The sequence below is a fragment of the Chiloscyllium plagiosum genome, chromosome 1 (assembly GCF_004010195.1).
Source record: "Chiloscyllium plagiosum isolate BGI_BamShark_2017 chromosome 1, ASM401019v2, whole genome shotgun sequence".
In the NCBI taxonomy this organism is placed as follows: Eukaryota; Metazoa; Chordata; class Chondrichthyes; order Orectolobiformes; family Hemiscylliidae; genus Chiloscyllium; species Chiloscyllium plagiosum.
This window is the reverse complement of record NC_057710.1, coordinates 11719244-11744527: the sequence shown is the minus strand read 5'-3', so window position 1 is coordinate 11744527 and position 25284 is coordinate 11719244. Positions and strand designations below refer to the sequence as shown.

Sequence of the window (25284 nt, the reverse complement as noted above, 5' to 3'; positions counted from 1 at the left end):
GGCTGGTTGGTGCGGGTGTCCCAGAGGTGTTCTCTGAAACGTTACGCAAGTAGGCGGCCTGTCTCCCCAATGTATTGGAGGCCACATCGGGTGCAGCGGATGCAGTACATGATGTGTGTGGAGGTGCAGGTGAATTTCTGATGGATATTGAAGGATCCCTTGGGGCCTTGGAGGGAAGTGAGGGGGGAGGTTTGGGCGCAAGTTTTGTATTTTTTGCGGTTGCAGGGGAAGGTGCCGGGAGTGGAGGTAGGGTTGGTGGGGGATGTGGATCTGACAAGGGAGTCACGGAAGGAGTGGTGAAAGATGAGAAAATTTGAATATTCATGATTTAACCAAAGCTCATAGACAGACTTACAGCTGGTTCTGGATCAGTGGTGCTGGAAGAGCACAGCAATTCAGGCAGCGTCCGAGGACAGGCAAAATCGACGCTTCGGGCAAAAGCCCTCGATTTTGCCTGTCCTCGGATGCTGCCTGAATTGCTGTGCTCTTCCAGCACCACTGATCCAGAATCTGGTTTCCAAATCTGCAGTCATTGTTTTTACCTCGAGACTTACAGCTGGTGTCAATGCATTGTGTCACTGTGACTTCATTCGAGTAATTTGTTTTCACATACTGCAACCAGTCATGCTTTTTCTGCAGATGTAGTCCAATAAAGTAAAGATTTTTTGTGACAAACTGTAAGGTGGCTAAGGATATTCTACCCCATCTCTGAGACTTGAGTTATGTTAAAATGAATGGGTAGACAGATCACTCTAATTGTCATGGTGATGTGTGTAAGAAGTGGTCTGTTAATGTACTGATAATTGTTCAAGGTGATATGCGATTTGGAGATTGTGAAGCAGAATGACAATAATGGCTCAGAAGTGTTTAAACCATGCTTTAGAATTGGTATGGGAATATGATAGTAGATGTCAAGAGTTCAACTCTTGTTCTTTTTGTCAAGTATCTAAAGAGACCATAAGTTTATAGGAGCAGAATTAGGCTATTCAGCCCATCGAGGTTGCTGTGCTATTCAATCATAGCTGATTTGTATGTCAACCGCACTGCCCTCCCTTCTCCCTGTAAATCTTGATCCCCTTACTCATCAAGAATCCATCTATCTCTGTATTCGAACAGATGAAAGACTCAACAAACAATCCAGGTATTTTTTAATGTATAATTTCAGTTACATCACACTGTAAACTTGTACTATAAATTCTGTGTCGTACAATTGTGTACTCCACAACCATCTGATGAAGGAGCAGTGCTCCGAAAGCTAGTGCTTCCAATTAAACCTGTTGGACTATAACCTGATGTTATGTGATTTTTAACTTTGTACACCCCAGTCCAACACTGGCATCTCCAAATTATGACATCAATACTCTCAATGACTTTTCCTCCAAAGCCTTCTGTGGCAATGAGTTCCACAGATTCTCACTGTCGCTGAAGAAATTCCTCCTTATCTCAGTTCCAAAGTGTCGTCCTTTCTCTCTCGGGCTGTGCCCTTGTGTCCGAGACACTCCTCGTAGTGGAAATATCATTTTCCTATCTATTTTATAAAGGCCTCTCAGTATTCTGGAAAATTCAATCAGAACCCCGCCCAAAAAAAATCCTTTTCAACTCCATGTACCACAGGATTCTGGATTAGTGGTGCTGGAAGAGCACAGCAATTCAGGCAGCATCTAAGGAGCTTCGAAATCGACGTTTCTGGCAAAAACCCTTCATCAGGAATAAAGCCAGTGAGCCTGGAGCGTGGAGAGATAAGCTAGAGGAGGGTGGGGGTGGGGAGAAAATAACATAGAGTACAATGGGTGAGTGGGGGAGGGGATGAAGGTGATAGGTCAGGGAGGAGAGGGTGGAGTGGATAGGTGGAAAAGGAGATAGGCAGGTAGGACAAGTCCGGACAAGTCATGGGGACAGTGCTGAGCTGCAAGTTTAGAACTAGATTGAGGTGGGGGAAGGGTGAATGAGGAAACTGTTGAAGTCCACATTGATGCCCTGGGGTTGAAGTGTTCCGAGGCGGAAGATGTTTTACCTCCATGTACCACAGACCTAGAATCCTCAACTGCTCCTTATGTAGCAAGGTCTTCATCCCTGGGATTATTCTTGTAAAGCTCCTCTAAAACCTCTAAAATCCTAACAATGACAGAGGCCAGGCTAACCAGCCTATAGTTTCCTTCTTCTGCCTCCTTTCTTTCTGAAACAGAATGTTCTATTCGCCACTTTCCGGTCATCTGGGATCCTTCCTGATTCGTGGTTCCTGAAAGATCACTAGTGCCACCTAGAGGTCAGAGTTGTTGAAAGGTCTTGCTGTATTTACAGTCAACATTTAAAATTTAACTTTTCATCACTTCTAGAGTCATAGAGGTGTACAGCATGGAAACAGACCCTTCGGTCCAACCCGTCCATGCCGACCAGATATCCCAACCCAATCTAGTCCCACCTGCCGGCAACCGGCCCATATCCCTCCAAACCCTTCCTATTCATATACCCATCCAAATGCCTCTTAAATGTTGCAATTGTACTAGCCTCCACCACCTCCTCTGGTAGCTCATGCCATAAACGTACCACCCTTTGCGTGAAAATGTTGCCCCTTAGGTCTCTTTTATATCTTTCCCCTCTCACCCTGAATCCTCTCGGTCTGGGCTCGCCCCCCCACCCCCCAGAGAAAAGACCTTTCAGTTTATCTAGGGCTAGATCTTTCTGCATCTGAAGTCTGATATTGTTAGCGGAGACTGGGAGTGATCTAGAAAATTTAACACCATTACAGACTCTTCTACTGGGGATACCTCTGGTGGTGTCTCTGCCTGTGGTAGGTGACTCAAAGCATCTGCATTTTCTACTCGACCTCTCGGACAGTGTTTTAACTTGTGATTATACACACTTAGCATTAGAGCCCACTGCTGAATGCAGCTGAAACTATGGGTGGTACTGCCTTGTCCTCTTTAAGCTGATCAAGTAGGAGTGTGTGTGGTCTGTAATTATCACACATTTTCAACCATAAAGGTATTGATGGAACTTCTGGACTCCAAATATAACCACCAACCCTCCTTTCTCTATCTGGGCTTATTTTCACCCTGCATTAGAATATTGGGCCGCTATGCTTAGATCAGCCAGACGAGCTGATATGAAAATTAATATTATAAGCAGAATGAAACCAAAAGAGAAAATGCTGGAAAATCCCAGCTGGTCTGACAGCATTTGTAAGGAAAGAAAAGCGCTGACTTTTTGAGTCTAACTGATCCTTTGTCAAAGCTAAAGAAAAGGGAGAAATAGGGAGGTATTTATACGAGGCTGAGAGAAGGTGTCATGGCTCCAAAAGCAAAGGTAGCAATAAAGAGGTGATAATGACAGTGCAGAGAGAGATTATAGGGAGATTCGGAGCTGTGAATGACCAAGGCTGAAACCAGTGCTATGTGACAAAATATGTGGGGGATGGAGGGGGGAAACGGGTGAAGCAGAGGCAAGATGGAAAACAGGGGAGAAGGGTAGCAAAGGGGGACGAGGAGAGGAAAAAGGTGATGAAAGAATGGGGAGCGAGAGAAAGAGAGACGATCAAGAAGTAAGAGGTACAGAACAGTGAAAAAAATGTTTAAAAAAAAATAGATGAAATAAAATTATGGAGCAGAATGAAAACAGAGGGGTTGAGGTGGGATAATCAACTGAAGTTGTTGAATTCAGTGTTGAGACCGGCAGGCTGTAACGTGCCTAGTCGGAAGATGAGATGCTGTTCCTCCAGTTTGTGTTGAGCTTTCAGATGGCACAGTGGTTAGCACGGCTGCCTCACAGGGCCTGAGACCCGGGTTCAATTTCCGCCTCAGGCGACTGACTGTGTGGAGTTTGCACATTCTCCCCGTGTCTGCGTGGGTTTCCTCCGGGTGCTCCGGTTTCCTCCCACAATCCAAAGATGTGCAGGTCAGGTGAATTGGCCATGCTAAATTGTCCGTAGTGTTAGGTAAGGGGTAAATGTAGGGGTATGGGTGGGTTGCGCAGGTCGGTGTGGACTTGTTGGGCCAAAGGGCGTGTTTCCACACTGTAATGTAATCTAATCTAATCTTCACTGGAACATTGCAGCAGGCCAAGGGCAGACATGTGGGCCCATTCCCCACATATTTTGTCACATAGCACTGGCTTCAGCCTTGGTCATTCACAGCTCCTAATCTCAATATAATCTCTCTATGCACTGTCATGATCACGTCTTTATTGTTACCTTTGCTTTTGGAGCCATGACTCACCTTCTCTCAGCCGAGTATAAATACCTCCCTGGGTCAGTTACACTCAAAACGTCAGTTCTTTGCAGATAATTCCAGACCTGCTGGGATTTTCCAGCATTTTCTTTTTGGGTTTCAGATTCCAGCATCCACAGTAATTTGCTTTTAAAAGCAGTATGAATTTGTCAGTGCATTCTACAGACTAATTGGAAACTTACCAATTGTCAAATAATGTGTACATTTCAAATTTAAAAGCTTTGGTCTATCTGGTCTAGAAAGAAAATCTCAAATCTCATTACATTTCAGGATTTTTATTTGAATTCTTGCAGCACATTAAGCAAATATTGGAACGATGTCTTCCTGTGGCATTGCCCAAGTGCCGTGATAAAGTATAAACCAGAAAGGTTGTTCCGTAATCTGGTGTCAGTCATGTCCACAAGGAGGTGCCATCTACAAGTAGATTTCACAAACTGCAAGATGTTAGGTATCAGCAGGGAATGTTAGGAAATAAGTGCTCCTGAAATGAGAGATCTCTCTGTTTTCCCAGGTGAAGGCTTTATGACAGATACATCAAAAGAAGTTTTCCTTTTCATGGAGCTGTCATTGTTCAGTAGGTGCAGGCGAGTAATGGGACTTAGTGAACTGGTTTGGTGTCAGCTGTGACAAACCGCTTTCATTTATGCAAGCCTATGTGATGTTTAAAAGAACAGTGTTTTCATTTAAAGCTGAGTATATCCACTTCAGTCCATAGTTTGCAGGTGACAGAAAATTATTTTGCTTGGGAGCAAAAACACCAAATAAGAGATGCTTCTTGAGCAATCATCTTGTGATGCAAGATTGAATGGCATCTCAAGATGGTTGAAGCTGTCTGAGCAAGAGTAGTCTCGTGTCTGTAACACCACCCCATGGCTCAACGCGCAGATTGCTTCTACTAATGTAGACTTGTACTTTTTTCAGCTAGTTTGATCAGGTTTGAGAATTTTAAGACACATTACTTGTGTAAATCTCTTTGCGTTTCAGCGTGCTCTGTTTTGATCCAATATTCATGTTCTTGCGAAAAGTAAATGAACAGTGCAAAATAGGTTAACATTGCTGTCTCTCCTTTTGGAAGACAAACCAGTGTTTTAGACCTGAGAGAGCTACAGCTTTTGAAGAGACATGATGCATTAATTAATATATTTCATTCCCGATGAATGCTGGGAGACAGCTTAATGTTTTGGTTACAAGTCTGTGTATGATGACAACTTTGCAGCCCTTCCGTTTTGCTTGAGACAAGTGTTACCTATCAACAGTATTAGCCGGGATGCATTAATTTGAGTAATGTCATGGAAGGCTTTGGGAGCATTTTATCAATGTGGCCTGACTTGTGGGCTAAGAGTAACATCGTTTACTTCCATGCCCATTTCTGTTGATAGATCTCACTTAATTGTAGGAGGAATTGCAGAATGAAACAAGTGCAACATCTTTTCAAGTGTGGATTTGGTATGAGTTGGAAGGGTACTTGGAGTGATGGTGTTTCCATAACCTAATTATTTGTACCCTTGTTGATAGGTTTAGAATTTTTAACAATTGCATTCACTCTCTCTGCTGCCAGTTCCTTTAGGGATATGTGCCGGGTGCTGACAGGTGGGACTAGATTGGGTTGGGATATCTGGTCAGCATGGATGGGTTGGACGGAAGGGTCTGTTTCCGTGCTGTACATCTCTATGACTCTAAAATGTGAGGATGTCAGCTATCAGGCCCTGGGAACCTGTCTGCCTTTAATGACAATAGTTTGCTGAGTACTTTTTCCTGGTGATCATGATCGTTTTAAATTCCTCCTTTCCTTTTACTCCGAATCCCACCTAAAAGGGGCATAAAATGTCCTTGGCAAATAGGATTAAGGAGAATCCCAAGGCAAATTGCATGTATGTTCTGAGCGAGAGGGTAGTTACGGAAAGGCTCGGTCCACTCAAGGGCAAAGGAAGGAATTTAAGCAAGGAGCTGAAGGAATTTAAGCAAGGAGCCAAAGGAAGTGGGTGAGGGTCTGAATGAGTGCTTAGCATTGCTATTCACTAAGGAAAAAGACTTTGGTGAGACGAAGGACCCGATACCCAGCATGAGTAAAACTAATGTAGTGTACAAAATCCCATGCAAGGACTGCACAAAACACTATATAAGACAAACAGGAAGACAGCTAACGATCCGCATACATGAACATCAACTAGCCACGAAACAACACGACCAGCTATCCCTAGTAGCCACACATGTAGACGACAAGCAACATGAATTTGACTGGTACAACACTACCATTATAGGGCAAGCGAAACAAAGAACAGCCAGGGAATTCCTAGAAGCATGGCACTCATCCACAAACTTCATCAACAAACACATCGACCTGGACCCAATATACCGGCCACTACAGCGGACAGCTGAAACTGACAACCGGCAGGGACAGACCACTATAAATGCCGGAGGAAACACCACAGAAGTGCTTCACAGGAGGCTCCCAAGCACTGAGGATGTCACCTAGACAGGAGACGAAACGTTTGCAACAAAAACTTCCAGCTCGGTGAACAGAACCACAGTATATAAGTATATAAATTTGAGAGGTGTGGATAATGGGTGTCTTTATCCCAGGGGGGAAATATAAATACTAAGGAGCATAGAATTTAGGATGAGGTGGGGCATGTTTAAAGGAGATGTAAGACAAGTTCTTATGCAGATGGTGGTAGGTACCTTGGAGCATACCATCAGAGATGGTGGTAGAAGCAGATACAACATCAATATTTAAGAGTCATTTAGACTGACGCATGAACAGACAGAGCATAGAGGGATATGAACCATATGCAAGTAGATGGGAATAATTTGGAATTTTATCATGGTTGGGGGGGCAGTAATGGTCGATTGAAAGACCTGTTCCTCTGCTGAATTGTACTATGTTCTATAACCTCTGCATTACTACTATGTTACTATTGGCCTGGTTTCACTGTCTTTCACCATAAAAACTGAATCACAGTTGTTGATTGTGTCTCTGCCATTCGTGTTTTCTCCCCAGTTTCATTGTCTAAGGGATCAGCATTCACTTTCGCTACTCTTTATACATTCATAGAAGCTTCTACTTTAGATTTTTATGTTTTGTAATGAAGCCTTGTTCTTTTATTACTTTTTAATAACCCATTATTGATCTTGAAAAGTTTTTCAATCCTCCAGCCTGCCACTGACCTTTGCAATATGATATGATTTAGTTTTCTCCCCCATACATGGAATGTGAGTGTTGCTGGCTGTCTGACTCTAGTTGCCATTGAGAAGATGGTGATTAGCTGCCTTTTTGAACCATTGCAGTCTAGTTTTTCTCTTACATTAAGTATGTAAGTTAGCCCACTGAGCTGGGAAATTTGTTTTCAGATGTTTTGTTACCATACTAAGAAACATCATCAGTGAGAGTCTCTGGCAAACCCAAACAAGCAGACACAACACAACCTAAAACTACGGCCACTTTATCTAACATCAAAGACATATCACATATGACTTCCAGACTACTCAGACCCCTTGGTATCATGGTAGCCTACAAACCTACCAACACACTTAAACAGCAACTAATGAAATAAAAGGATCCATCAGATACTACCATCAAATCTAACGTCATTTACAAGATACCATGCCAGAACTGTAAAAAACATACATTGGACAAATAAACAGGAAACATGCCACCAGGATACATGAACACCAACTGACCACCAAAATACACGACCCAATATCACTAGTTTCCGTACATACAGACAAAGAGGCACACCACTTTGACTTGGACAACACACACATTCTAGGACAGGCGAAACAAAAGGCACGCAAGAGAATTCTTAGAGGCATGGCATTCTCACGGCATGGCATTCTCACCAGAACCCCATCAATAATCACATTGATTTTAGATCCTATCTACCTTCCCTTGAAAAAAAGAGCCAGAAATGACATCACCCACCTTGAGAAACCAAGACCGAGAGAGAGAGGTGGGACAGGCCACCAGCGCTTCACCGGAGATTGTCACTGATGATGTTACCTAATATGGTGACATCTGAAAACAAACTTTCCTCACATTATTTTGAGCTCATTGCTTTGCCATGAGAGCCATCTCTCCCTCCCCCATCCCTTCCAATCTTTGTTCCTCTCTGGAATATGTTTTAGTTCGGAATAATTGAATTTCTTACGTTTCTGCCACCGTTCATCTCTGGACTCCATTTTAGAATTTCCACTCTGTTCACCAGGGTTAAATCTGTCCTCATGCCTGTGTAATTATCTTTGTTTAAACCAGAACACAAATATAGGACTCAAATTTTGTGTCCTCAAACTAAGTTTGAAATTCCGACATGCTACTATCACTGTTCTCTACACAATCTTTTTTGATGTGATTATAGATTAATCCCATCTCATTACATGACACTAAATTCAGAACAGCCTGCTCCTTGGTTCATTCCCCAACATATTGCTTCAAGAAACAATCTCCATTACACCCTGTGAACTATCCATTGAGTCGAGAGTGTGGCCTGGAAAAGCACAGCAGGTCAGGCAGCATCCGAGGAGCAGGAGAATCATCATTTCAGGCAAAAGCCCTCCATCAGGGTTGAGGCTTGTGAACAAAGGGGGTGGAGAGATAAATGCGAGGGAGATGGGCTGGGGGTGGGAGGTAGCTGGGAGTGTGATAGGTAGATGACGGTGAGGGTAATGGTGATAGGTTGGAGAGGAGGGTTGGATGGCTAGGTGGGAAGGATGATGGAGAGGTAGTACAGGTTATGAGGGTGCCGAGTTGGAAGGTTGGATCTGGGATAAGGTGGGGGGGAAGCAGAAATGAAGAAACTGGTGAAATCCACATTGGTCCCATGTGGTTGGAGGGTCCCAAGGCGAAAGATGAGGCATTCAGGTTGGATGATTAGGGTTTGGCGATGGAGGAAGCCCAGGACCTGCATGTCCTTGGTGGAGCAGGAGGGAGAGTTCAAGTGTTCGGGGCGGTGGGGTTGGTTGATGAGGATGTCCCGGAGATGTTCTCTGAAGCGTTCTGCAAGTAGACGTCCTGTCTCCCCAATATAGAGGAGACCGCATCGGGTGCAACGGATACAGTAAGTCGAAGTGCAGGTTAAACTCTCATGGATGAGGAAGGCTCCTTTGGGGCCTTGGACGAAGATGAGGGAGGAGGTGTGGGTGCAGGTATTGCGATTCCTGTGGTGGTGGCAGAGGAAGGTACCAGGATGGGAGGGTGGGTTTGTTGGTGGGGTATGGACCTAACAAGAGAGTCTGGAGGGAATGGTCTTTACGGAGCACAGATAAGGATGGGGAGTGAAATATATCTCTGGTGGTGGAAATTGCGGAGGATGATGCGATGTATATGGAGGTTTGTGGGGTGGAAAATGAGGACTGGGGGGCGGGGTTCTGTCCTTGTTGCGGTTGGAGGGGTGGGGTTCGAGGGCAGAGGTGCAGAAAATGGATGAGATGTGCTGGAGGGCCTCATCGGCGACGTGGGAAGGGAAATTGTGGTCATTGAAGAAGGAGACCATCTGGTGTGTTTTGTGGTGAACTGGTCCTCTTGGGAGCAGATGAGACAGAACTCTCTGTTGAGGCTACCCTTGCTAATTTGACTAATCTTATCTACGTCCATATTAAAATCGTCCATGTTGTACCTTTCTTGCACGCCCCTTACACACATTCCTTAATTACATTGGTTCTACTGTGGATCTACTATTTATGGGACTGACTGATATCATTTCTCACTCAAAGCATTGATCTCTTTCTTTCCTAACAAAGCTGCAGCATTTCCTTTTCCTTTCTCTACGTCTTCCTGATTCAATGAGTATCTTTCGATATTAATTCTTAAACCTTGTCTCCCTGAAACCAAGCCTCAGTAAAACCACCAGATCATACCCATTTGTCTCTGATTGTTAACTCATTAATTTAGCTTAGAATGTTACACACCTTCAGATACAAAGACTTTGTTTATTCTGCTGTTATCCCATTTCTTGTATGATTCCTTGCTCCAGTATGATGTGCATATGCTTTGTCCCTTTCTTTCATTTTCTCAGAACTATCAGGCTTATCACTAACATGTGCTTCACCCTTCTTGAATTTTGTTTTGTTGATTTTCCATGCAACTGAATTCTCCCTCTACCCTACTACTTGAATTTTTGGTTTATGATCAGTTTGCTCAATTTTCCCTTTGAACCCCACTCTCATCCACATGGGGAGGAAGAATCTTGAACCTGTTGGGAAGGACGGGAGTGGAGGATCTTGAGGGATTACTGCCTGGATCCTTCTACCTGCCTTTTCATAGTCAGAGCCTCCTATCCTTGACCACTGACCGAATTTAAGATAGTTGATGGGGTGTGATTGCCTCTTGCACCATTGTGCCCAGGCAACTCAACCCACTCCACCCCTATTTCTCCACCCATCACAAAAACAACAGAAAAAAACTCCCTGGTATGTCACAGCGTCCGAACCTCGGACTGCAGCTCATGAACTCTGAACCCAAATTCCTGGAGCAACCACATTGTTACGGATGTGGTCATGATGAACCACAATGAAGTCCACTGGCAGTGACATATCACCTGGCTCTGCATCTCTATTTATTAATTAGTTTTTCAATTTGTTTTTCAATTTACTACTGATTTTAGCTTTCAACCTGTAAGTGTTTCTCCTATTTAGCCGTTTAACCTAAAAGCAAATCCGAATAGGTAGGAGTAAAAATATTCTCTGACCAATCACTTAGGTTTGCCATTTGTGATTTTAGGGATCTGTGGAGGTGGCTGTATTGGATCATCACATGACACTTTTTGCCTAAGATTGTCATCAGTGCCTTATCTTGCCTTATCTTTTACAATGATTTGCTAAGCTCCCCCATCATTGAAGATTGAGATAGTTGGGGAGCCGCCTTCTCCTATATGTTGTTTAACTGTCTACCAGCATTCACAATTGTTTGTAGCAGGACTGCAAGGCTTGTATGGAATTACTAAGTCCCGTGAAGGCAGGTAACTAACAATCAAGTATTTTGTTAATCACAAAGTGCATACTCAGTAGCCGTGAAAGTGTAATAATTTGGATAATATATTCAAACATTATAACTTGATTGGTTCGCATAATCCGATGTACAAGATTTGAATATGATAGGATGATAAAGTCATATCTACTGGACTGTAAAGTAGAATGAGTACCGTTGGATAGAAATAACTGCATAAATGTGTAACCTTAGTGGAAACCTGTTATCTCAATAATATAAATCGTCTTGTAACAATTTGGAGAGTTGTGCACCATCATTTGGTACACCTCCTATGCAAACACGAATAAATGCTTTGACAAAGAAACCAAGTCTCTTGTGATCTTTGTGGAATCAAAGAGTTAAAAATATTTAACTTTCACCCTGTTTATCACTTGCTGTGTATGCTGTTTGCACATGGGAAGTCCTGTTATTACAATTTCGCCAGGTTGACAACACATTTTCAGGTATTCCTGGCATATCCTCTTATCACATCTCTACTATTAACGTCAAGCTAATGGATCAACGCTGGTCAATGAGGATAAGAGGACTTTTTTGTGATTGCCCATTGTGCTGGAATACAAGTCAATTGTTGCTGATGGCCCACATTGCCTCATGGATGCCATTCTTGATGCCATGGGTTTTAAGATCTATTCAAAGTCTGTACCACTTAGCACTGTGACATAGAAATGTAAAAAAGTAGGAACAGGAATAGGCCATTTGGCCTTTCAGGCCTGCTCCTTCATTCAGTGTGATGATGATAACTCGTGCAACTCACTACCCTGTTTCTTGATTTTCCCTCTCTGTGATCCCTCTAATCCTAAGAGCTTTATCTGACTTCAGTGGTGGGAAAGATGCTGGAGTCAATTATAAACGATGAAATTACGATACATCTGGATATCAGTAACAGGATAGGTCAGAGTCAGATTTATGAAGGGGAAATCATGCTTGACTAATCTTTTGGAATTTTTTGAGGATGTAACTCTGAAGATGGACAAGGGAGATCCAATGGATGTAGTGTACCTGGACTTTCAGAAACTTTTGATAAAGTCCCACATAGGAGGTTAGTGAGCAAAATTAGGGTGCATGGTATTGGGGGCAAAGTACTGACTTGGATTGAAAATTGGTTGGCTAACAGGAAACAAAGAGTAGTGATGAACGGCTCTCTTTCGGAATGGCAGGCGATGACCAGTGGGGTACCGCATGGATCAATGCTGGGGCTGCAGCTTTTTACAATATATATTAATGATATAGAAGATGGTATTAATAGTAACATTAGCAAATTTGCTGATGATACAAAGCTGGGTGACAGGGTGAAATGTGAGGAGGATGTTAGGAGATTACAGGGTGATCTGGACAGGTTAGGTGAGTGGACAGGTGCATGGCAGATGCAGTTTAATGTGGATAAATGTGTGGTTATCCACTTTGGTGGCAAGAACAGGAAGGCAGATTACTGGAAATGGAATCAATTTAGGTAAAGGGGCAGTACAGAGAGATCTGGGTGTTCTTGTACACCAGTCAATGAAGGCACGCATGCAGGTACAGCAGGTAGTGAAGAAAGCTAATAGCATGCTGGCCTTCATAACAAGAGGGTTTGAGAATAGAAGCAAAGAAGTTCTTCTGCAGCTATACAGGGTCCTGGTGAGACCGCACCTGGAATATTCTGTGCAGCTCTGGTCTCCAAATTTGAGGAACAACATTCTGGCTATTGAGGGAGTGCAGCGTAGGTTCATGAGGTCAATTCCTGGAATGGCGGGACTATCTTAAGTTGAAAGATTGGAGCGACTGGGCTTGTTTACCCTTGAGTTTAGAAGACTGAGAGGGGATCTGATTGAGACGTTTAAGATTATTAAGGGATTGGACACTTTGGAGGCAGGAAACATGTTTCTGCTGATGGGTGAGTCCCGAACCAGAGGACACAGCTTAAAAATAAGGGGTAGGCCATTTAGGACAGAGATGAGGAGAAACGTCTTCACCCAGAGAGTGGTGGGTGTGTGCAGTGCTCTGCCCCAGAAGGCAGTGGAGGCTCAGTCTCTGGATTTGTTTAAGAAAGAGTTGGATAGAGCTCTCAGGGATAGTGGAATCAAGGGTTATCGAGGCCATGATCATAATGAATGGTGGTGCAGGCTCGAAGGGCAGAATGGCCTACTCCTGCACCTATTGTCTAATTCTTTGAAAATATTCAATCTTAACCACTTGCAGTGGTAGAGCATTCCACAGGCTCATCACTGTATGGGTGAAAGACATTTTTCCTCATCTTCGTCCTAAATGGTCGAGCCTATATCCTTTGACTGTGAATCCTGGTTCTGCACTCCTTGGTCATCAGGAACATTCTTCCTGCATTTACCTTGTCGAGTCCTTTTAGAGTTATGTAGGTTTATGGTGTCACACGATACAATGGGGTTATTCTCAGTGTGTAGATGGAACTTTATCACCACAAAAACTTCGCAGTGGACACTCATGGACAGATACATCTGCAGCCAGCAGATTGGTGAGGATGAGGTTAAGTATGTTTTGCCTCTAAATGCTGTTCAACATGGTAGAACACTAAGTCATCAACTGAAGGTGTGATGTTCTATGGTAATCATCATGACGTTTCCTTGTCTCTGTTTGACCTGATGCCTTGAGGCTTCTGTAGTCAATGCTGAGGATTACCGTGGCAGCTCCATTCTGACTGTGCCCCTGCACCATCATTTCTGTTGGATCTACCTTGTCAGTGGGACATATAAAACTGGGGTGATAGTAGTATTGTCTGGTGCATTATCTAGAGAATATGATCCTTTGGGCATGATGATATCAGGCTGTTGCTTTACCAGTCTGAGATTTCTCTCCCAATTTGACACTTGCTTCCAGATGTCGCAATGGAGGATTTTGCAGGTTGAATTTGCTGTTTTTATTTCTGGTGCTTGGAACGATACCAGCCGCTCCATGTGGTTTCATTCCTTTTTTTGAGACTGAGACTATTTTGATTAAATAATTTGCTCGTCTTATTCAGAAGACAGCTAAGAGTCGACCACATTGCTGAGAGTCTAGAGTTACTTGTTTGCTAGACCAGGCATGTACATTAGATTCCTTTTACCTGAAGGATATTGTTGTGTTTTTATGACAATTAACAATAGTTTCATGATCATTATTAGCCAAGAATTCCAATTTTAAAACCACTTGCATTCCATCATCTGCTGTAGGTTATTCAAACATTACTTGAGTGTCTTAGTTACTTATCCTGCTGTAATACTACTCTGCTATTGGTCCCCTATTATAGGACCCCTCGTACAAACAATGCCTTTATTAAGGAACTGCTGTTGAATATCAAAATGATTGATTTTAAATGGATGTAGTTTTAAAATTTACCTGATCTTTGCTTTAAGTCGTTAAGCCATGTGGTTTGGTGCCAAAAGCTGACTTCTAGCATTAGATGGATGTTTTTCTCAGCATTGACTGTTGTTTTTGCAAAAAAATATTTTGCAGTTGTTTTCTGTCGTTACTATTGGTGGCTGCTGTGGTGTGGAAGATTAAACAGAGCTGCTGGGCATCAAGGCGGAGAGAGGTAAGCTTGTGTTCACGGAAATACCAACTGACTACCCTCACCCCATCACCACTCGACTATATCGTCATATTTGTGCTTACTGACAGGCTAACTTGGTAATTAATCTTGCATTATTTTGCTGCATTATTTGTGCCGCATGATTTTGTGGCCACTATAACAAAGAAAAACAAATCTGCAAAACTAAATTTATTTAGGGTTAAACCTTATGAGTCCTCTGGGCATGTGTGGTTTTGTGAACGTGTAATGATGTAATTAACAGCATGAAACCGATGCCAACTTGTTTCAGTAGTCCATTAATTAAGGCACAGATACTTAAAAATAACGATGCAATATTTAAATAATAGATTGATAAATTATGTTAAGTTGTGAACACAGTACAACAAGTGGACTTTGTAGAATGTGTAATATAGAATGTATGGAATGAGAAGCATTTAAATATTGCTGCCTTTTCTAAAGGCTGAAGCTTATATTTGAGTGTAGTTTCATTTGGTATTGCAACATTTATGTCTTGCCCAAGTACACTACCTTCAGATGTAAATCAAAATGACAATTGGGATATTTGATCATAGTGACCATGATGGATCATTCTGTTAATCTTCACATGATACCTGCTGGATAATTCATGTCAGGGTAGTGGTATTTGTCTTTATTCTAAACAATTAACATTCCAGACAACAGTTAATATTTCGTTAAAATGAAAGAACTCGACAGGAAAAGTGGTCCACCCATAATTAACAAAATATTGAAGGAATGGGAAATGCATGGTAGGTGCAGTATAACATAGTTAAATGTAAACAATTGCATTTTCGTAGGAAAAACAAAATAGTAGAGTATTGTTTAAATGTTAGATTAGGAAATGCTGTTATTACAAAGTGACCTGGGTATCTTTGTACATTGGTCATTCTGGCTTTTGAGGGAGTGCAGAGTAGGTTCATGAGGTCAATTCCTGGAATGGCGGGACTATCTTATGTTGAAAGATTGGAGCGACTGGGCTTGTATACCCTTGAGTTTAGAAGACTGAGAGGGGATCTGATTGAGATGTATAAGATTATTAAAGGATTGGACACTTTGGAGGCAGGAAACATGTTTCCGCTGATGGGTGAGTCCCGAGCCAGAGGACACAGCTTAAAAATAAGGGGTAGGCCACTTAGGACAGAGATGTGGAGAAACTTCTTCACCCAGAGAGTGGTGGCTGTGTGGAATGCTTTGCCCCAGAGGGCAGTGGAGGCCCAATCTCTGGATTCGTTTAAGAAAGAGTTGGATAGGCTCTCTAGGATAGTGGAATCAAGGGTTATGGAGATAAGGCAGGTACAGAATACTAATTGAGGATGATCAGCCATGACCATAATGAATGGTGGTGCAGGCCCGAAGGGCAGAATGGCCTACTCCTGCACCTATTGTCTATTGAAAAAAAAAATGCAAGTGTCACAAACAGCAAGGCAAATGATAGATTGTCCTTCATTTCAAGAGGGAATGATAGCAGGAACAAGTAAGTCTTAGTGCAACTGTACAGGGCTTTGGTGAGATCACATCTGAAGTATTGTGCACAGCTTTGATCACCTTATCTCAAGAAAAACTTGCCGTGGAGGGAGTTCAGAGTTGAAAAATGTGGTGCTGGAAAGACACAGCAGGCCAGGCAGCATCTGAGGAGCAGGAGAATCAACGTTTCATGCATAAGCCCTTCTTCGGAAAGGGCTTATGCCCGAAACGTCAATTCTCCTGCTCCTCGGATGCTGCCTGGCCTGCTGTGTTTTTCCAGCACCATAATTTTCAACTCTGGGCTCCAGCATCTGCAGTCCTCACTTTCTCCATAGAGGGCGTTCAGCAAAGATTCATCAGACTGATTCCTGGGATTGCACATTTTGCATATAAGGAAAGATTTAGTCACCTGAGCCTGTATTCACTGGAAGAATGAGAGAGGAACTCATTGAAATGTATTAAATTCTGCCGGGGTGGATAGACGAGATACAGGAGTAGTTTTGCCTGGCGTACGTCATAGTCTCAGTACGTGTAATTGGCCATTTTGGAATGCAATTAGAAGAGGTTTCTTCATTCAGGCGATGAATGCGTAGAGGTTTCTATTGCAGAAGCTATGCAAGCAAAGTCACTGAATATATTTAAGAAAAAAATGGACTTCTGATACTAAACATGTCAAAATTTGGGGCAGAAGCGTGACATTGAGGTGGAAGATCGACCGTCGATCCTTTCGAATGGCAAAGTAGCCCGATGAGTCAAATGCCCTACATCTCTTTTCAGTTTGTGTGTCATCAGATCTTGATTATAAACTGACATGCTAAGAATTATTTTCTGTTAATAAATTAATTTGAATTGATGCTGGAATGCATTCCCTAACGATAGTCTTTATGACTGTTAAAGCACAATGTTCAAGCACTAAGTGGAAGCATAAATGAAGTCTTTTTTGTAGTTCAGATCTCTTGTTTATCTTGTTTCTTGTGTTTTGTTGTGGAGAATTGAAATGCAGACAGTACTTCACATTATTTTGGCTTTAGCTTTACACAGTGCGAGGTGAAGTGTGGATTTAATTTACTTTGTTTTCCTGTGGGTGATGAAAACTTGCTGGTAATACCTTATGCTAATTTACACAAGATAAAGTAATGATCAATTCTAAGGATATGTGTAAAGTTGCTTATTTTAAGTTTTGTTTCAAGTTTCGGCCTTCCAATTTCACAATATTTAGAAACCTTCACTTTTTTTTATAGCTATTTGATGTGGAAGCCATTGAAAGTCAAAAACAGTCCTGCTATATTTTTCGTTTTATATCAGAATGTCAGGAAACAAATGCATGCAGAAAATGAAGGCATTGTTATCAATTGTGCATAAATATTTAATGTTGAAGAATAATGATAGTAATATTGTATTTGGGTTTTCATGAATTTCTGACAGAAAGGACAGGAAAAAAACATATATCTCGCATTTCATGTCTCTTTTCATTTAAAGTTGGTAATAATATTTATTACTTTACAATCCTTTGGGATTGGGCTTAAGTCCAATGAGCTTTGTAAAACATTTACACCAGGACTTGCAACAATTGACTCAGGTCCTACAGAACTCTGGGAGCCTTTATTTAAAGATTTTTTGAAGCTATGTTCACGCTTCACCAACCTTCCCAGTACATGATCTTCATTTTTGCAATCTGCACTCATCTTCATACTCAACCCTTTTGTTATTTGTATGTCCAGAAATATTTTAAGTACCATAGGATTTTTTTTCTAATTGAGTACAGCAGTTTCCCATTGACACCCATGTTGAAAGCGCATTAAGTACGTCAGAGTTTTCTAAATGTATGCAACTCAGTTGCCAATGAACTGAGGGATTCAGTTTGTCCACAAACAACAATCACTTAATATTAGTGGACAAGTTGTTTTTAAAAAAAAATTAAAAAGCTAATGTAATGTCAGTCCAATCCTGAGGGTTGAAGCGTGAAAGTAATGTTACAGCTCTACAGAGCCTGATGTAAAAGGCATTCCTTTCTGGACATTGCATACTAGCTTTGGCAGGGTATGAAATAGATTTACCTTATAATGCTGGAGTTCACAGGATTTAAACTATGTAGACAGTATGCACAGACTAATTGAGCATTGCCTCAAAAATGTAGGCATGATTACGTTATACTACTTAAGGTAATCATAGAAGTTGATATGTTTTGGAGGGAAGGACCACAACTCTCAAAATGTTTTCAAACTGGGTAGTGAAGGTCCAAATCTTCTCTTCTTTCAAACCTCTCTCACCCCCACCTAAAGAAATGCTATTGTCTGAGATCAATGTAAGAACTACAATCGGCAGATTTTTATTGGCAACAATGTTTGCATTATCAGAACCAAACTGGATTAATGGAATTAAGATGCAAATTGGCCATGATTCAGTTTCATGATGGAACACGCTTGAAGGTTTGAGTGGCCATTTCCTGTTCCTATTGAAGTCTGTCCAGACGTCAGAGAGACGCGTATATGAGCACTGCTGTTATCCAATTATAAGAGTAAAGCACAGTTTCGCATATGAGCCCTTCATCCTGACTCCTGATGAAGGGCATCAATTCTGCTGCACCTCAGATGCTGCCTGACAGCTGTGCTTTTCCAGTTCCACACTCTTTGACTCTGATCTCCAGGATCTGCACTCCTCACTTTCTCCACAGATATCACAGTGTTTGTATTACCAGCAAAGCCGTTGACCAGAGCAAGATGTTTTGGATCAGTTGTCAAGCTAAACCTGTAGTCCAAAAGTGGATGGGTATTGGCAGGGATTTGGTGGAATTATTCAGTCAGCATTTAAGATATTGTGTGTTAATGCAGTGGCAGAAAGACCAGCGGGAGTGTTTGTAATACCTTGTGAAAGGTTACTGTCTTTTTAATGTATTAACAACTCCACAGAAGTGACGACTCTGGCAGGTTTATATTAAAGATATCCTTCATGTCTTATTGTAGAATACTGTTTAGTGGCCTTGTGGTTATTAAATTATGAGCTTGTAATGCTGTAGTTTCATTCTCTTGATTTCTGCTGCAGTTTGGTAAAGCTTAGGCTTAGGGGAACCTTAAATTCGATTAAAACTGATAAGGGAGGAAGATAGTGAAGACAGGCTCTACAGTAAAAGGCAAAAAGCTCAAGGCTAACTCAACGTTTAGCACTGGCTTTGCAGTGCAGAAATAATGTTTGAGGAAATGATTCTGTCATATAAAAACATGAGTAAGCTGCAGTAGTTTTTTTGCATTATTTTCGATAAAGCTGCTCAAAATGGATGAACTTTAAACATGAGTTGCAAATTCTTGTAGCTTGCTAAGATAATTGGAATGCTTCAAACTTTAGTGGGTGGAAGATTTCTGCTGCTACAGTAGATGTCAGTTTTCCTTTTAGAATGGTGTGATTGTCATTTATTCTTGTGGAAAACTCATAATCCTGCAAAAGTGTGGTATTAGAAAAGCATCGAGAATAGGTCTTGGGAATATTGCTCACCATCCAAAAGATAAAAAAAACTGAAAAATTTAGATTTTTGGCAGAAAACTGAATGTTTGTAAAACATCAACTTTAATGATTGGATAAAATGATCTGTTCCTAAGGGTACAGAACAGCCAATCGCTGATATTGTAATGCATAAATGATCAATCGCTGTCTGGTCCAGAATTTAATTCAGATTGTTAATGCTGAAATTTTTCTCAATTTATTAAATAACTTGAATGACTTTAAAAATATAGATTCATACAGAAAAGGCCCTTTGGCACATTGAGTCCACACCAACATAACTAAAAGCATGCTAATCCCAATTTCCTGCACTTGTCCCATATCCTTGAATATTATGTTTGAAGTACTCATCCAAACTTTTTTCAAGGGTTGTAAGGTGTCCAGCCTCCACTACTTTCCTAGGCAATGCATTTCAGAATCCCACCACTGGCTGAGCGAAAATGTTTTTTTCCCCTCTGAATCCCCTGCCCCTTTTACCCTAAAAGTCTGACTATGACATAAATGTACCACTGGTAAGTCTTTTGCTTTATAACCATCAGCGTTAACTGGTATGGATGATTAACTGGAATACGTTTTGACTAATTTGGGAGAATAGATCATTGAAGGTGAATGGGTTTCCTTCAGTGTTGAAATTTTGAGTGTTTCATGTCACATGCATCCCTTGTTCTCAGCTGCAGATATGGTGTTATATGTACTGTTTATCATCCCTCACCATTTACTACCTTGCATTGATGTACTTTATTCTAGTTTATTCTATTTTCCAAACTCTGCATCTAATTTTGTTCCTCCTACGATTTGACTTTTAAAATCGAAGGCTGTTCTCTCCCACACTCACCTCCTTGATTTGCACATGTCCCATCTTTAATACGTGTGTTCTACAAATGTATTTCTTCAAAACATGTTTCAAACTGTCTCATCTTGAATGACTAACAGCGGGACTTAATGGCAAACTTTTACTCTGCAACTCTGAAAGCTTTTTTTTAAAATGTGCTGTCTTGTGAAAAATGTATACCCAAGTGAACGAAAATGATTCAACTTGAAGTATTTCACTTAATGTTAAACATTACTTGTCAAACTCAACCTGTATGTACAGGTGGGAGTCCTGATCTGATGAGGTCATTGGTACTAATTAGATCTTGTTTATTTATACTGCTGCACATTTTTTTATTATTTCTCTCAAGCTCAAATTGGACCTTGGGTCTTAGCAAGAGGAATTTGATCGAGCATAAAGTGTGCGATCTGACTAGAGCTTTATGAAATTTGATTATCACCTCTCCTGATGTGTATCCTACGGTGTTTACTCTATAATTTCTTATCCAGTTGGCTTTGTTCATTGCTGCTCTCATCATTTCATTACTTTTAGCATCATGTTCTCAAATATTTTCAACTTGTACTTTTTCAGTACTAGTTATACCTGCATCCAGCTTCCTTATTGTGTGTAACTCCTTGTACTTGTTATTATGATCCTAATCTCATTCAGTTCCTCCTACGACTTTCAAACCAAAATGCACCCCCTCCATCTCCAATTCACTACTCTATAAATGCAATTTTCTTCCTCCTTCTCTTATCAGAGGTACATCAGTAACTTTTTGTGGCCTTGGAAAATCCCAGAGAAATAATTTGAATGACTTAAATAAAATAGATTCATACAGCGCAGAAAAGGCTCTTTGGCGCATGGAGTCCGCACCGACATAACTACCACGAAAAGTATGCTAATCCCAATTTCCTGCACTTGTCCCAAATCCTTGAATGTTATATTTGAAATACTCATCCAAATTTTTTTCAAGGGTTGTAAGCTGTCCTGCCTCCATTACTAGGCAGTGCGATGTACCAAGTTAAAAATCACACAACACCAGGTTATAGTCCAACAGGGTTACATGGAAGCACTAGCTTTCAGAGCACTGCTCCTTCATCAGGTGCTAATATCGTAACTCACAGAATTTATAGCTAAAGTTTGCAGTGTGATGTAACTGAAATTATGTATTGAAAAAGACCTGGATTGTTTAAGTCTCTCATCTTTTAGAATGAACATGTTGGTTTCAGTTCTTTCTTATGTAAATCTCAGAATGTTTTAACAAAGTTGCACTCTCAAGTGAACTTTAACAATTGGTGTCATGTTGGCCCAGATATGGGTGTGTGTGATGAGGTGGGGGAGGTCTATGAGTGTCTGTGAGTGTGTGTGTGTGTAAAGGGGTATAAGTATCTGAGAGGGTGTATGTGTGAGCGTTTGTATGTGTGTATGTATATAGTGCAATGGGATCACATGTAGTGTGACATGAACCCAAGGTCCCGGTTGAGGCCATCCCCATGAGTACCGAACCCACCATGCACACATACACATATAAGTTTGTGGGGTGAATTTATACTTGCACAAATTAGATTTTATTTTGCTCAAAAACTGCATGAATCCATGTAAGATTCTGTAAATCCGTTTTTCAGATTAGAATCAGCCTGATCATTGTGGCACAGACAGTCTCACACAGGGAAGCTCACACCTTCAATACATTATCTGGCTGACATGACACCAACTGTTAAAGTTGGCTTGAGAATGTAACTTTTAAAAAAGTTCTGTGATTTACATGTGAAAGAATTGAAACCAACATGGTCATTCTAAAAGATTCCACATCTTGTTCAATATATAATTTCAGTTACATCACACTGCAAACTTTTGCTACAAATTCTGTGAGGTTATGATATTATACTCCACAACCACCTGATGAAGGAGCAGCACTGCAAAAGCTAGTACTCCCATATAAACCTGTTGGACTATAACCTGGTATTGTCATTTTTAACTTTGTACACCCCAGTCCAACACCAGCATCTCCAAATTGTGCTGTGTCGTCACTGTTGGCTTGAGATTTCATCATGGTAGTAATATGATGATGATGATTAGATCAACTGTTTTGGTGGTGTTCATTGAAAAATAGATTTTTGCTCGACCAGAGAATTTCTTTGTAATAAAACAAGATGTCTTGGTTCTGAGTCCATCTAAAAGAACTGACGACTGCCTCAGTTGAATTTTGATTGGACAGATCATACAAACCTTCCTCGGCACTGTAAAGGAATGTGTGTCTGTAGATTGTATTGACTTGAACGCACAATGTGACTGCAGTTAAGAAAAAGGTCTAACAACACTACCTCAATAAATTTGGAGGTAAGCAGCATTTCTTTTAAATTAATTGAATTGTACTTCAGTATAATTGTTAACCTCACATGTTTCAAAAAATTATTTTCTATAAATTATATGCAGCACCATGAAATATTTTGTTCATTGTGACTTTGTTGGAAAGTATGGATTCCATTGCCATTATCTGCACATTGTGTCCAATTCTTTCCTTATTTCGCTATATTTGGTTTTCCTAAGTTTCTCTCACTGAGCTATCATACTTTATTTGCCTTCATTGGCACTATTCAGTCGTTCTCGGGAGATACGAGAAAGCAAACTGATGGACAGATGTTCTGAAATTTAGGGGTTTTTTCCATCTTCGTAACTGTCTAGTCACTCTTGATAGCTCCTCAAATGACACCTTGCAGCTGACTTGAGAAACCCAATAGAATGGAGGTCAAATCTACCACTGTCAATTCATATCTATGTAATGTCTTTAACATAGTAAAACATCATTAAGCAATTTCAGAGGACAGTTAGCAAGCAAAATTTGACGTGTCACCAGTTCATACTAGCATAATGTCCAGTCAGCTTTTTATAACACAGCATGAAACTCTTAACTTGCAGTCTGTGTCTTTGTCTCAGTCTGCTTTTTCGTATTCTCCTTTTATCATTGTAATTGAAATATAGTGGCAAAGAAGCCAGTTGATCCATTGGAATCATGCCCAGGATAGGGTTGAGTAATTCAGTCATTCTCAGATTGCTACTCTGTCATTCTGCAAGTTTATTTTTCACAAGTGTCCATCCAGTTTCCTTTGAAATCCTTATCTCTGTCTCCAATGCCCTTTGTGCACAGTGCATTCTATGTCATTACCGCTCACGTACTAAAAAATTCATCCTCTCATCACCTTTTGGCATCTCTTAAATCTGTGTTGCCTAATCCTTGCATCATTCACTATTTCAAACAACTTTCGTTTGGTCCGACTTCTCTGAAATTGTAATCCTAACATTCCTATTAAATTACCCTTTGTTCTTCTTGAATAAAGAAAATCGCCCTTAGCTTCTTCAACCTAAATTTGAAGCTGGAATCCCTTAGTATTGCAGGAACCATTCAGCTAAATCCCTTCTACACTCCCTCAGGAATTCTAGCTTGCACCTTAACAAAGTGTCGATCAGATCTGGACACAAAACTCTGATTGCAGCTGAATCAATGCTTTATAAACATTTAGCCAACCTTCCCTGTTTTTTTTAATTTGATGCCTTTATTTGCCAGTCCCCAGATTCCGTATGTATTCTAATTCTCAGTATTTCTTGCTGTATACAGTAAAGAATCTCCAGTTGCCTTTGTCCCTGTACACTCTTGGGAACAGTGTCATTCTGCGCATGTTGCCTCCCCCTACCTTTCTGCCAAAGCTATCACCTCATACTTCTCTTTATTAATTCCCATGTGCCGCTTCTATTCTACCTATTCTGCTGACGTGTATCATTTGTCTTTTCTCTTTAATGAAACTTATAGTCACACATCGAACCTCAGTTGTGGGTAAAACCCTGGAATCTTTTATGAAGGATGAGATCTCTAAATATTTGAAAGTGTATGGCAAAAAAGGGCAAAGCTAGCATGGTTTCATCAAGAGGAGGTCATGCCTGACAAATCTGCTAGACTTCTTTGAGGAAATAACGAGCAGGTTAGACAAAGAGCCAATGTATGTTGTCTTCCTAGACCTCAAGAAGGCTTTTGGCAAGTTGCCACATAGGAGGCTACTGAGTAAGATAAGGGCCCACCGTGTCAGAGGCAAGGTGCTAGTATGGATCGAACCTTGGATATCTAGCAGAAAGCAGAATGGGGATAAAAGGTGACGAATGGTGTTCCGCAAGAACATAGAACATAGAAGAATACAGCGCAGTACAGGCCCTTTGGCCCTCGATGTTGCGCCGATCCAAGCCCACCTAACCTATACTAGCCCACTATCCTCCATATACCTATCCAATGCCCGCTTAAATGCCATAAAGAGGGAGAGTCCACCACTGCTACTGGCAGGGCATTCCATGAACTTACAACTCGCTGAGTGAAGAACCTACCCCTAACTTCAGTCCTATATCTACCCCCCCTTAATTTAAAGCTATGCCCCCTTGTAATACCCGACTCCATACGCGGGAAAAGGTTCACACTGTCAACCCTATCTAACCCCCTAATCATCTTGTACACCTCAATCAAGTCACCCCTAAAACTTCTTTTCTCTAATGAAAACAGCCCCAAGTGCCTCAGTCTTTCCTCATACCATTTTCCTTCCATACCAGGCAACATCCTGGTAAACCTCCTCTGCACCCGTTCCAGTGCCTCCACATCCTTCCTATAGTATGGCGACCAAAACTGCACACAATATTCCAGATGCGGCCGCACCAAAGTCTTATACAACTGCATCATTATTTACCAACTCTTGTACTCAATACCCCGTTCAATGAAGGAAAACTT

At 41.2% G+C, this 25284-nt stretch overlaps 1 protein-coding gene across 1 annotated transcript in view; it reads left to right on the top strand.

Moving 5' to 3' along the window:
- The window catches only part of atrn (attractin), a 397885-nt gene that overhangs the window by 244015 nt on the left and 128586 nt on the right, over positions 1 to 25284 (top strand). The window contains exon 27 of the mRNA XM_043706341.1: positions 14653 to 14731. Coding sequence (XP_043562276.1) covers positions 14653 to 14731 — 79 coding nt within the window. The remainder of the gene's footprint in view (positions 1 to 14652; positions 14732 to 25284) is intronic.